The sequence below is a fragment of the Acinonyx jubatus genome, chromosome C1 (genome assembly GCF_027475565.1).
Source record: "Acinonyx jubatus isolate Ajub_Pintada_27869175 chromosome C1, VMU_Ajub_asm_v1.0, whole genome shotgun sequence".
In the NCBI taxonomy this organism is placed as follows: domain Eukaryota; kingdom Metazoa; phylum Chordata; class Mammalia; order Carnivora; family Felidae; genus Acinonyx; species Acinonyx jubatus.
In genome coordinates this window covers 184,392,097-184,407,381 of record NC_069381.1, presented here as the reverse complement: position 1 = coordinate 184,407,381, position 15,285 = coordinate 184,392,097, and the positions used below count along the sequence as shown (strand labels likewise).

General features: G+C 39.8%; 1 protein-coding gene across 11 annotated transcripts in view; it reads left to right on the top strand.

The window, feature by feature from the left end:
• C2CD6 (C2 calcium dependent domain containing 6) overlaps positions 1-15,285 on the top strand; it is a 169,325-nt gene that overhangs the window by 121,069 nt on the left and 32,971 nt on the right. For all 11 annotated transcript variants that reach the window (XM_053215564.1, XM_053215563.1, XM_053215562.1 and 8 more), the window contains one exon: positions 182-239. In XM_053215564.1, the coding sequence (XP_053071539.1) occupies positions 182-239 (58 nt within the window). The remainder of the gene's footprint in view (positions 1-181; positions 240-15,285) is intronic.

Here is a 15,285-nt window from a genome sequence, read left to right as displayed (position 1 = left end):
TATGCAAGTTATCTCACCACCTCCAGTTGCACTGATTACATTGTAAATAAATTACTTTCCTTAATATGGTAAAGCCAAGTGGTAACAATGGATCTCATTTCATTACTTAAAACCATCAATATGCTATTTAAAAGTCATACTGATATTTAATCAATTTTTCTATTCCTTTTTTTAATTTCAGAGTCACCGTCATTCAGTTAGCACAAGGAATGAGACTGTAAATCTTACTGATGCTGAGGGTAAGTTATTTGTATATGTACTGTTTTGATTTTCAAATATTCATTGAAATTGAGAATAAGAACTCACCTAAAATAATTATGATCAAGACTTTCCTTCAAAATATAAATTATACTATTGGCACAGAAATTATACTATTGGCACAAAAAATGTATGGAATTTTAATATTAATGGGAAATTAAGCAAAGCAAATCAAAATCCTTTATAATATTTATTTTACAAGATTATATTATTACTAAACCATCTATTATGTTTATGTTTGTTTACAAATGTTTTGTCTACCCTGTAAATCTACCTAGTGAAGAGATTTTTCTGATCCAAAAAGATGTTCACTGATATCATTATGAAGACACGTTTGACATATCAGTAAACCCAAAGGAGATAATCAAAATATTTAACAACTCGTACATGCATAAGCATGGAACAAGCAAATTAGACAATACCATTGGGTCAGAGTTCTGGTGAACCCTACTATACTTTATTGGGATGAAAGGAAATGGAGATTTCTAAGGGAATCAGACAACTAGGGCAATGAATGTAAGGTGGACATTTGAACATCTTGAGGCAAAATTTTTATAAATTAATACAGAAATGTTTTAATATTTAACAATTGTAACAGTCATAATTGTGTAGTGATTGAATAGCTATCCAGAGGAGATGGCAGTAATCTAACTAAAATGAAGAGAAAATAAGATAACTAGAACACTTGACAGGAATGATGAGCAAACAAGCACACTTTTTTGTAACATGGAAAAAGTTCTCCAACACCCAACTTACGGGATATCAGATGACAGTGTACTTGAGAAGTATGTTTTTAGAACAAAGCCCCCAAAAGGGAAATTTTGCTTATTTGAATAGTTGACTATAGTGAAATAAACATAATTAGAAATTAGTGCCTTAGGCATATATGTTTTGTATTTATATATGTATACATATGTATATGTATTTATACACTTGTTCTATACATTAATACCAATTCTAAAAACATATATGGGGGTACAAGAAGCTATTTTGTAATATAGGATGTCGGTTTCAGGAATTAATACTTTAAATGTCAGGAAAGTTTGGGGTGCCTGGGTGGCTCAGTTGGTTGAGCATCCGACTTTGGCTTGGGTCATGATCTCCTGGTTCACAGGTTCAAGCTCTGTATCAGGCTTTGTGCTTACAGCTCAGAGCCTGGAGCCTCCCTCTCTGTCTGCCCCTCCCCAATTCATTCTCTCTCTCTCTCTCTCTCTCTCTCTCTCTGTCTCTGTCTCTCTCAAAAATAGATATTTAAAAATATTTTTTAAAATAAATGTCAGAAAAATTTTTATCAAGTAATAGAAAATATTTCTGAGGGGATAAACTATATCTCACCCCTGCCTTGCTACTAGTTCTGTGACCTTAGGTAATCATTTGTCTTGCAAAAGCCTTAATTTTCCCATTTTCAAAATGAAAGCATAGAACTAGATACTAAGAATAAAGTTTTCAGAACTTTCCTTGTCATTGCCTGACATTGCCTTATTCAATCCTCATAGTTTTGTAAACACTTCCCATACATTTATTTGATCTTCATACAGCACTGTATGGTTCACACTGATCCAGTCACCTCTGAAAGGTGAAGAACCTTTATAAGCAGCATCAAATCAAATATGGGATTGGAAAGAACATCTATAGCATACCTTTTTAAAAATAAGTAAATGCTTAGAGAGAAAATAGGACTTAGTTCCTTTTTGCTCACTTCTATCTTGCTCTTGGGCTTTCTCATTTTTACAATGGGAGAAATGATTTTAAGATGACTGGGTTTCCTATTTCTAAGTCTATATTCCTAAATTTATATCTGAATAGAGCTTTAAAAAATTAAGATTCCTAAATACATATTTTAAATGGTTTTGTTATACTTTAAAAACAAACAAGGAAAAAAAGACCAAAACAAAACAAAAACCAGACTCTTAAACATAGAGAACAAACTGGTGGTTACCAGGAGGGAGGTGGGTGGGGGAATGGGTGAAATAGGTGAAGGGGATTGACAGTATACTTACTGTGACAAGCACTGAATAATATATAGAATTGTTGAATCACTAAATTGTACACCTGAAACTAATATTGATGTTAATTATATTGGAATTTAAAAATACATACATAAGAAAAAATGGTTATGTTATATTTTGCAAACTGAAAATCAGTTCACTCATGCAGACCAGTCTTATCTAATTAACCCAATCTATTATAAATACTTTATATGAGGGAGGGAGCTAAGATGGTGGCATAGCAGGAGGACGCTAGGCTTGCCTAATCCCTTGAACACAGCTAGATAACTATCAAATCATTTTGGTTTTTTACATTTTTATATATATTTTTAATGTTTTTATCTTTTGAGAGAGAGAGACAGAGTGTTAGTGGGGGAGGGGCAGAGAGAGAGAGAGAGGGAGACAAAGAATCTGAAGCAAGCTCCAGGCTCCGAGCTGTCAGCACAGAGCCCAATGTGGGTCTCGAACACAAGCTGTGTTCACAAGCTGTGAACACAAGCTGTGAAATCATGACCTGAAGTCAGGTGCTTAACTGACTGAGCCACCCAGGCACCCCTACATTTTTTCAAATGTTTATCTATTTTTGAAGGAGACAGGGCGTGAGCTGGGGAGGCACAGAGAGAGAGGGAGACACAGAACCTTAAGTGGGCTCTGGGCTCTGAGCTGTCAACACAGAGCCCAATGTGGGCTTGAACCCATGGGCTGTGAGATCATGACCTGAGCCGAAGTCAGATGCTTAACTGGTTGAGCCACCCAGGCGCCCCCAAATCATTTTGAATACCCAAGAAATCCACCTGAGGACTGACAGACTAAACTGTACAACTAAAGGGACAGGAGAGGTCACACTGAGGAAGTTAGGAAGTACAGAGATATAGTTTGGAGGAGAAACGGATCATAGGTGCTGAGGAAGGGAGGGAGCCCTGGTTGTGGAGAAAGGTGAGAGAGAGTAGAGCACACTTCCCCATTGCCATTGGTTGGGAAAATGAGAGGGGCTGATTTTCATGACTTTGCAAACAGCAGGGCTCAAAGACTGGAGTTTTGGAGGTCAGTGGGCTTGGCTGAGATAGAGACCTGAGGGTGCTAACCCTCCTACTCCTGGAGAGAAGGCAGACAAGCAACTCCAGGGCAAATGATGTGATCTGAGGATCACCTATGGCACATGAGGAGAGACTGGTTGCTCTACTTGGAGCACAACTGTGAGAGGTGGCATTCACAGAGTTGCCTCTCCAAAGATAAGAGAACCAGTGGGTGCATTTTTCTCCCCTACGCCTTAGCATAGGCACAGAGACACCTGCTGAAGGCAGCAACCCGGACATAGGCTGTTGAGCCTGCTTGTTCCAATTCCCACACCCTTGTACTCTGGTGTGACGGCCTTCTTGGTCAAACATGCACCAGTCCCAGCACAGCAAGACCCACTCCCAGAAGACCAGCGCACGTCCCTACTTGTCCCTAAAGTTTGGAGTTTTAAAAGTTAGCAGGCTTGGCTGAGATAGAGCCCAAAGTGTACTGTGATGCTCCAGGCAGACAAGCAACACAGTGATGACAACATGAAAACAGCAATCCGAAAAACACCTGGGACATGGGAAGGGGAAATCATTCACTCTTCTAGGAGTGCTTCCCTGAGAACAGCAAGAACGATGTTCCAACTCTAGGGACAAAGGATCTGGCTGGTGTCATTCCCCTCTTCCCCACCTTGGCATAAACCAACTTCAGTAAACAGCACCACACCAAGACTGGCTGAATAACCTGATTACATCAAGTCACACCCCCCTGCACTCTGTTGGTACTGCTTTCCTTGGGCAAGTGTCCGTAAGGACCAGTGCAGTGGGCCCCTTCCCCAGAAGACTAGAAGAAACACTTGCATGCACCATGTCTACCAACCATACAGATCTGCTAGTCTTCTGTTATAATGGAAGTAGCATCAGGTCTCATTTAACAAGCAGATCAGAGGACACCTAGTTAAAACTCATCATACTCTAGCCAAGGTCCAAACACTACCCACTGCAGGCAAGGAGAACCTCTGCAGGTGAATAACCTGTGGGATAGAGCAGCGAAAACACAGCAGAAGAGAGCATGAAGCACACACCACAGACGCTACCTGAAGCACCAGGCCCTGGACACAATATGACTTCTTCTTCATAAAGCCATTACTCTAAGGAGCAGGAACAAAACTGGATTTTCTACCACATGGAAAAATACAGAGACTTAGACAAAACGCCAAGATGGAGGAATTCATTCCAAAGAAAGAACAACAAAGAACCAGAGATATAATTGAAACAGATATAGGTGATATCCCTGATGGAGAATTTAAAACAACAATTGTAAAGATACTTGTTGGGTTTGAGAAAAGCATAGAAAACATCAGGAAGACTCATGCCACAGAGATAAGAGTAATAAAACAATCAGAGGAAGCTGGTCTCGGAAGATAGCGGCCTAGGAGGATGCTGGGCTCACCGCATCCTGCCGATCACTTAGATTCCACCCACACCTGCCTAAATAACCCAGAAAACTGCCAGAAGACTAGCAGAATGGATTCTCTGGAGCCAAGCACAGACGAGAGGTGAGAGGCCCACAGAAGAGGGTAGGAAGGGTGGAGAGGTGGTGCGTGCTACACGGACTGGCAGGAGGGAGCCGGGGCAGAGGGCCAACCCACGGGCCAAGCAGAGGCCCCAAGTCTCGCTGGCAAAAGCAGAGGGGCCAGACGGAGTGTGTTCAGACAGCAAGCGGGACTTAACATCTGGAAGGTTATAAGTTAACAGCTCTGCTCGGAGAGCGAGAAGGCTGGAGGACAATAGGAGGGAGAGTTGTCGAGCCCCGGACGACAGAGCTCAGCTTGGCAGGGAACAAAGACACTCGCCAGCGCCATCTCCCTCGCCCATCCCCCAGTCAAATTCCCAAAGGGAACCAGTTCCTGTCAGGGAACTTGCTTGCACCAGGCAAACACCCAAGGCTGTGTTTCTGTGGATCCATCCCTCTGGCGGTGGGTCTGACTCCCTCCTGATGCCGCAGGGCCCCTCATGAAGCAGATCACCAAAGGAAAAATGAGCTGAGCATGCCCCTCCCACCCCTGTGCACCTTGCTGATCCACCCCAGCTAATACACCAGATCCCCAGCACCACAAGCCTGGCAGTGTGCAAGTAGCCCAGATGGGCCACACCACCCCACAGTGAATCCCACCCCTAGGAGAGGGGAAGAGAAGGCACACACCAGTCTGACTGTGTCCCAGCGGTGGGCTGGGGGCAGAAATCAGGTCTGACTGCGGCCCTGCCCACCAATGCAAGTTATTCAAGACAGCACAGGGGAAGTGCCCTGCAGTTCCACACCACTCCAGGGACTATCCAAAATGATGAAACGAAGAATTCCCCTCAAAAGAATCTCCAGGAAATAACAACAGCTAATGAACTGATCAAAAAGTATTCAAACAATATAACAGACAGTGAATTTAGAATAATAGTCATAAAATTAATCGATGGGCTTGAAAACAGTATAGAGAACAGTAGAGAATCTATTGCTACAGAGATCAAGGGACTAAAGAACAGCCAGGAGGAGCTAAGAAATGCTATAAATGAGCTGCAAAATAAAATGGAGACAACCACAGCTCAGATTGAAGACGCAGAGGAGAGAATAGGTGAACTAGAAGATAAAATTATGGAAAAAGAGGAAGCTGAGAAAAAGACAAAAAATCCAGGAGTATGAGGGGAAAATTAGAGAACTAAGTGATGCACTAAAGAGAAATGATCTACGCATAATTGGTATTCCAGAGGAGGAAGAGAGAGGGAAAGGTGCTGAAGGTGTACTTGAAGAAATAATAGCTGAGAACTTCCCTGATCTGAGGAAGGAAAAAGGCATTGAAAGCCAAGAGGCACAGAGAACTCGCTTCAGACGTAACTTGAATCGATCTTCTGCACAACATATCATAGTGAAACTGGCAAAATACAAGGATAAAGAGAAAATTCTGAAAACAGCTAGGGATAAACGTGCTCTAACATATAAAGGGAGACCGATAAGACTCGTGACGGATCTCTCTACTGAAACTTGGCAGGCCAGAAAGGGATGGCAGGAAATCTTCAATGTGATGAACAGAAAACAATATGCAGCCGAGAATCCTTTATCCAGCAAGTCTGTCACTTAGAATAGAAGCAGAGATAAACGTCTTCCCAAACAAACAAACACTGAAGGAATTCATCACCACTAAACCAGCCCTACAAGAGATCCTAAGGGGGATCCTGTGAGACAAAGTACCAGAGATATCGCTACAAGCATGAAACCTACAGATATCACAATGACTCTAAACCCATATCTTTCTATAACAACACTGAATGTAAATGGACTAAATGCGCCAACCAAAAGACATAGGGTATCAGAATGAATAAAAAAACGAGACCCATCTATTTGCTGTCTGCAAGAGACTCGTTTTAGACCTGAGGACACTTTCAGATTGAGAGTGAGGGGATGGAGAACTATTTATCACGCTACTGGAAGTCAAAAGAAAGCTGGAGTAGCCATACTTATATCAGACAAACTAGACTTTAAATTAAAGGCTGTAACAAGAGATGAAGAAGGGCATTATATAATAATCACAGGGTCTATCCATTAGGAAGAGCTAACAATTATAAATGTCTATGCGCCGAATATGGGAGCCCCCAAATACATAAAACAATTACAAACATAAGCAACCTTATTGATAAGAATGTGGTAATTGCAGGGGACTTTAACACTCCACTTACAGAAATGGATAGATCATCTAGACACACGGTCAATAAAGAAACAAGGGCCCTGAATGATACATTGGATCAGATGGACTTGACAGATATATTTAGAACTCTGCATCCCAAAACAACAGAATATACTTTCTTCTCTAGTGCACATGGAACATTCTCCAAGATAGATCACATACTGGGTCACAAAACAGCCATTCATAAGTATACAAGAATTGAGATCATACCATGCATACTTTCGGACCACAATGCTATGAAGCTTGAAATCAACCACAGGAAAAAGTCTGGAAAACCTCCAAAAGCATGGAGGTTAAAGAACACCCTACTAGGAATGAATGGGTCAAACAGGCAATTAGAGAAGAAATTAAAAAATATATGGAAACAAACGAAAATGAAAATACAACAATCCAAACGCTTTGGGATGCAGTGAAGACAGTCCTCAGAGGAAAATACATTGCAATCCAGGCCTATCTCAAGAAACAAGAAAAATCCCAAATATAATATCTAACAGCACACCTAAAGGAAATAGAAGCAGAACAGCAAAGACACCCCAAAGCCAGCAGAAGAAGAGAAATAATAAAGATCAGAGCAGAAATAAACAATACAGAATCTAAAAGAACTGTAGAGCAGATCAATGAAACCAAGAGTTGGTTTTTTAAAAAAAAATAAACAAAATTGATAAATCTCTAGCCAGGCTTCTCAAAAAGAAAAGGGAAATGACCCAAATAGCCAAAATCATGAATGAAAATGGAATTATTACAACCAGTCCCTCAGAAATACAAGCAATTATCAGGGAATACTATGAAAAATTATATGCCAACAAACTGGACAACCTGGAAAAAATGGACAAATTCCTAAACACCCACACACTTCCAAAACTCAATCAGGAGGAAATAGAAAGCTTGAACAGACCCATAACCAGTGAAGAAATTGAATCAGTTATCAAAAATCTCCAAACAAATAAGAGCCCAGGACCAGATGGCTTCCCAGGGGAGTTCTACCAGACATTTAAAGCAGAGATAATACCTATCCTTCTCAAGCTGTTCCAAGAAATAGAAAGGGAAGGAAAACTTCCAGACTCATTCTATGAAGCCAGTATTACTTTAATTCCCAAGCCACACAGAGACCCAGTAAAAAAAGAGAACTACAGGCCAACATCCCTGATGAATATGGATACAAAAATTCTCAGTAAGATACTAGCAAATCAATTCAACAGCATATAAAAAGAATCATTCACCATGATCAAGTGGGATTCATTCCTGGGATGCAGGGCTGGTTTAACATTCACAAATCAATCAACGTGATACATCACATTAATAAAAGAAAAGATAAGAACCATATGTTCCTCTCAATCCATGCAGAAAAGGTATTTGACAAAATTCAGCAACGTTTCTTAATAAAAACCCTTGAGAAAGTCGGGATAGAAGGAACATTCTTAAATATCACAAAAGCCATTTATGATAAGCCCACAGCTAACATCATCCTCAATGGGGAAAAACTGAGAGCTTTTTCCCTGAGATCAGGAACATGACAGGGATGTCCACTCACCGCTGTTGTTTAACATAGTGTTGGGAGTGCTAGCATCAGCCATCAGACAACAAAAGGAAATCAAAGGCATCAAATTTGGCAAAGATGAAGTTAAGCTTTCACTTTTTGCAGATGACATGATATTATACATGGAAAATCTGATAGACTCCACCAAAAGTCTGCTAGAACTGATACATGAATTTAGGAAAGTCGCAGGATACAAAATCAATGTACAGAAATCAGTTGCATTCTTATACACTAATAATGAAGCAACAGAAAGACAAAGAAACTGATCCCATTCACAATTGCACCAAGAAGCATAAAATACCTAGGGATAAATCTAACTAAAGATGTAAAAGATCTGTATGCTGAAAACTATAGAAAGCTTATGAAGGAAATTGAAGAAGATATAAAGAAATGGAAAAATATTCCGTGCCCATGGGTTGGAAGAATAAATATTGTTAAAATATCAATACTACCCAAAGCTATCTACACATTCAGTGCAATCCCAATCAAAATTGCACCAACATTCTTTTCGAAGCTAGAAGAAGCACTCCTAAAATTCATATGGAACCACAAAGGGCCCCGAATAGCCAAAGTAATTTTGAAGAAGACGACCAAAGCAGGAGGCATCACAATCCCACACTTTAGCCTCTACTACAAAGCTGTCATCATCAAGACAGCATGGTATTGGCACAAAACAGACACATAGACCAATGGAATAGAATAGAGATTCCAGAATTGGACCCACAAAAGTATGGCCAACTCATCTTTGATAAAGCAGGAAAGAATACCCAATGGAAAAAAGACAGTCTCTTTAACAAATGGTGCTGGGAGAACTGGACAGCAACATGCAGAAGAATGAAACTAGACCACTTTCTCGCACCATTCACAAAAATAAACTCAAAATGGATAAAGGACCTGAATGTGAGACAGGAAACCATCAAAACCCTACAGGAGAAAGCAGGAAAAGATCTCTCTAACCTCAGCCGTAGCAATTTCTTACTTGACACATCCCCAAAGGCAAGGGGATTAAAAGCAAAAATGAACTACTGGGACCTCATGAAGATAAAAACTTCTGCACAGCAAAGGAAACAATCAACAAAACTAAAAGGCAACCAACGGAATGGGAAAAGATATTTGCAAATGACTTATCGGACAAAGGGCTAGTATCCAAAATCTATAAAGAGCTCACCAAACTCCCCACCTGAAAAACAAATAACCCAGTGAAGAAGTGGGCAGAAAACATGAATAGACACTTCTCTAAAGAAGACATCTGGATGGCCAACAGGCACATGAAAAGATGCTCAACGTCGCTCCTCATCAGGGAGATACAAACCAAAACCACACTCAGATACCACCTCACGCCAGTCAGAGTGGCCAAAATGAACAAATCAGGAGACTATAGATGCTGGCGAGGATGTGGAGAAACGGGAACCCTCTTGCGCTGTTGGTGGGAATGCAAACTGGTGCAGCCACTCTGGAAAACAGTGTGGAGGTTCCTCAGAAAATTAAAAATAGACCTACCCTATGACCCAGCAATAGCACTGCTAGGAATTTACCCAAGGGATACAGGAGTACTGATGCATAGGGGCACTTGTACCCCAATGTTTATAGCAGCACTCTCAACAATAGCCAAATGATGGAAAGAGCCTAAATGTCCATCAACTGATGAATGGATAAAGAAATTGTGGTTTATATACACAATGGAGTACTATGTGGCAATGAGAAAGAATGAAATATGGCCCTTTGTAGCAACATGGATGGAACTGGAGAGTGTGATGCTAAGTGAAATAAGCCATACAGAGAAAGATACCATATGTTTTCACTCTTATGTGGATCCTGAGAAACTTAACAGAAACCCATGGGGAGGGGAAGAAAAAAAAAGAGGTTAGAGCGGGAGAGAGCCAAAACATAAGAGACTGTTAAAAACTGAGAACAAACTGAGGGTTGATGGGGGGTGGGAGGGCGGGGAGGGTGGGTGATGGGTATTGAGGAGGGCACCTTTTGGGGTGAGCACTGGGTGTTGTATGGAAACCAATTTGACAATAAATTTCATATATTGAAAAAAACCAGACAGAAATGAGAAATGCAGTGACTGAGATTTGAAACAGATTGGATATAATGACAACAAGGATGAAAGAAGCAGAGGAGTATGTGATATAGAAGATAGAATAATGGGCATCTAGGGGGCGGCTCAGTCTTTTTAGCATCCAACTCTTGACCTCAGTTCAAGTCTTGATCTCAGTGTTATAAATTCAAGCCCCACATTGGGCTCCACACTGAGCGTGAAGCCTACTTAAAAAAAAATGAAGATAGAATACTGGACAAAAGAAGCTGAACAAAAGAAAGAAGAATTATGGAACATGAGAATAGACTTAGAGAATTCAATGACCCCATCAAACAAAAACATTTGTATCATAGGAGTCCCAAAGAAAGAGAGAAAAGGAGGCAAAAGGTTTATTTGAGAAAATCAGTCAAAACTTCCATAATCTGGAGTAGCAAACAGACATCCAAATCCAGGAGGCAGAGAGAACTCCATCAAGATCTACAAAAGCAGGCCAATACCAATACATGTTGTAGTTAAATTTGCAACATATAGTGATAAAGAAAAAATCCTAAAAGCAGCAAGAAAAAAGAAGTCCCTAACCTATAAGGGAAGACCCATAAGGCTAGCTGCAGATCTCTCCACAGTACCTTGGCAAGCTTGAAGGGAGTGGCATGGTATATTCAAAGTGCATAATGGGAAAAATCTTCAGCCAAGTATATTCTGTCCAACAAGCCTATCATTCAGAATAGAAGGAGAGATAGTTTCCCAGATAACAAAAACTAAAGGGGTTCATGACCACTAAACCAGCCCTACAAGAAATATTAAAGGGGACTCTTTGAGTGGAAAGGAAGGACCAAAAGTGACAAAGACAAGAAAGAATCAGAGAAAATCTCCAGAAACAACAACAAAACCAAGTAATGGCACTAAATACATATCTATCAGTAATTACTCTGAATGTAAATGGACTAAACACTCCAATCATAAGACATAGGGTGTCAGAATGGATAAAAAAACAATAGGGCCTATCAATATGCTGCCTACCGGAGACTCATTTTAGACCTAAAGACACCTGAAGGTTGAAAATGAGGGATGAAGAAACATTTATCATGCAAATGGATATCAAAAGAAAGCCAGAGTAGCAATAAGCTAAAGATATTAATATTCATTGATATCTATATCAAACTAGACTTTAAAACAAAGAGTGTAACAAGAGATGAAGAAGAGTACTATATCATAATAAAGGGGTCTATCCACCAAGAATATATAACGATCATAAATGTTTATGCACCCAAAATGGGAACACCCAAATATATAAAATTCATGGGGTGCCTGGGTGGTTGAGTCGCTTAAGTGTCTGACTCTTGATTTCAGTTCAGGTTGTGAGCTTATAGTTTGTGAGATTGGGTCCCACATCAGGCTCTGCACTGACAGCATGGAGCCTGCTTGAGATTCTCTCTCTCTCTGCCTCTCTCTCTTTGTCCTCTCCATCTCTCTCTCTCAAAATAAACATTTTGTAAAAATAAAAATAAAACAATTCATAACAAACATAAAGGAGTTCATTGATAATAATACAGTAATAGTAAGGGACTTTAATACCCCACTTACATCAATGGACAGATCATCTAAACAGAAAATCAACAAGGAAACAATGGCTTTGAATGACACACTGGACCAGAACATTCTATCCTAAAGCAGCAGAATACACATTCTTTTCAGGTGCACATGGGACATTCTCCAGAATAAATCACTTACTAGGTTGCAAATCAGGCCTCAACAAATACAAGACTGCGATCATACCATGCCACTTTTCTCACCACGATGCTATGAAACTTGAAGTCACCCAGAAGAAAAAAATTGAAAGACCAAAAATACATGGAAGTTAAAGAACTTGCTACTAAAGAATCAATGAATCAATGAGGAAATCAAAGAAGAAATTAAAAATAAATGGAAACAAATGAAAATGAAAACACAATGGTCCAAAACCTTTGGGATGCAGCAAATTGATCCTAAGAGGGAGCTATACAGCAATACAAATCTACCTCAAGAAGCAAGAAAAATCTCAAATAAACAACCTAACCTTTCACCTAAAGGAGCTAGAAAAAGAACAATAAATGAAGCCTAAACCCAGCAGAAGGAAGGAAATGATAAAGATTGGGGTAGAAATAAATGATATAAAAAATAAAAACAAAACAATAGAACAGATCAATGAAACCAGGAGCTGGTTCATTGAAAAAATTAATAAAACTGATAAACCCCTGGCTGGACTCATCAAAGAGAAAAGAGAAAGGACCCAAATAAAATCAGAAAGGAGAGAGGAGAAATAACAACCAACAACACAGAAATACAATTATAAAAGTATGTAATGGAAGTTTATATGCCAACAAATTGGACAATCTAGAAGAAATGGATACATATAAACTACCAAAACTGAAACAGGAAGAAATAGAAAATTTGAACAGATCAATAACCAGCAATGAAGTTGAATCAGTAATCAAAAATCTCCCAACAAATAAAAGTCCAGGGATAGATGTCTTCACAGGCAAATTCTACTAAACATTTAAAGAGTTAATACCCGGGGCGTCTGGGTGGCTCAGTCGGTTAAACGTCCGACTTCAGCTCAGGTCACGATCTCGCGGTCTGTGAGTTCGAGCCCCGCGTCGGGGCTCTGGGCTGATGGCTCGCAGCCTGGAGCCTGCTTCCAATTCTGTGTCTCCCTCTCTCTGCCCCTCCCCCATTCATGCTCTGTTTCTCTCTGTCTCAAAAATAAATAAAATGTTAAAAACATTTTTTTAAAAAATAGTTAATACCCATTCTTCTCAAACTATTCCAAGAAATAGAAAAGGAAGGAAAACTTAAATCATTCTATGAGGCCAGCAATACCCTGATACCAAATTCAGACAAAGACCCCACTAAAAAAGAGAACTACAGGCCAATATCCCTGGTGAACATGAATGCAAAAATTCTCAAGCAAGTACTAGCAAATTGGATTCAACAGTACATTAAAAGAATCATTCACCATGATCAAGTGGGATTTATTCCTGGGTTGAAAGTGTGGCTCAATTTTCACAAATCAGGGGCACCTGGGTGGCTCAGTCAAACATCCAGCTCTTGATTTAGGCTCAGGTCATGATCTCACAATTCGTGAGTTTGAGCCCTTCATTGGGCTCTCCACTACAAGCAGTGGAGCCTGCTTGGGATTCCCTCTCTCTTCCTCTCCCTGTTTACCTCCCCTGATCTCTCTGAATATCAAAATAAATGAACCTTTATTTTTAAAAAAAATTTTTTAACGTTTTATTTATTTTTGAGACAGAGAGAGACAGAGCATGAACAGGGGAGGGGCAGAGAGAGAGGGAGACACAGAATCGGAAGCAGGCTCCAGGCTGCGAGCCATCAGCCCAGAGCCCAACACGGGGCTCAAATTCACGGACCGCGAGATTGTGACCTGAGCCGAAGTCAGCCGCTTAACCGACTGAGCCACCCAGGCGCCCCAATAAACCTTTAAAAAAATATTTGCAAATCAATCAATGTGATACACCACATCAATAAAAAAAAAGGGTAAGTACCATACAATCCTCTTAATAGAAACAGAAAAAGCATTTGACAAAGTACAACATCCAATTCATGATAAAAACCCTCAACAAAGTTGGTTTAGAGGGAACATACCTCAACATAATAAAGTCCATGTATGAAAAGTCCACAGCTAATATCATCCTCAATGGGGAAAAACTGAGAACTTTTCTCTAAGGTCAGGAAAAAGACAGGGATGTCCATTCTCACCATGGTTTTTTTTGTTTTGTTTTGTTTTTTAACAAACTGCTGGAAGTCCTAGCCTCAGCAATCAGACACCAAAAAGAAATAAAACAGCATCCAAAGTCAAACTTTCACTATTTGCAGATGACAGGATGCTTTACATAGAAAACCCAAAAACTCCCCCCAAAAGTTGCTAGAACTGATATACAAATTCACTAAAGTCACAGGATACAACATCAGCATACAGAAATCTGTTGCATTTCTATACACCAATAATGAAATAGCAGAAAGAGAAATCAAGGAATCAATCCCATTTACAACTACACCAAAAACCATGAGATACCTAAGAATAAACCTAACCAAAGTACAGGTGAAAGACCTGTACTCTGAAAACTATAAAACACGGATGAAAGAAATTGAAGATGACACAAACAAGTGGAAAATCACTCCATGCTCCTGGATTGGAAGAGCAAATATTGTTAAAATGTCCATGCTACCCAAAGCAATCTACACATTTAATGCAATCCCTATCAAAATACCACCAACAATCTTCACAGAGCTAGAACAAACAATCCTAAAATTTGTATGGAATGACAAAAGACCCCAATAGCCAAAGCCACCTTGAAAAAGAGAAGCAAAACTGGAGACATCACAGTTCCAGACTTCACGTTATATTACAAACTTGTAATCACCAGGACAGTAAGTATGGTACTGGCACAAAAACAGACACATAGATCAATGGAACAGAATAGAAAACCCAGAAATGAACCCACAACTATATGGTCAATTAGTTTTCAACAAAGCAAGAAAGAATATCCAATGGAAAAAAGATAGTCTCTTCAATGGATGGTGTTGGGAAAACTGGACAGCAACATGCAAAAGAATGAAACTGGATCACTTTTTTACCACCACACACAAAAATGAATTCTAAATGGATTAAAAACCTAAATATGAGACAGAAAACCATTAAAATCCTAGATAACAGAGGGAGTAA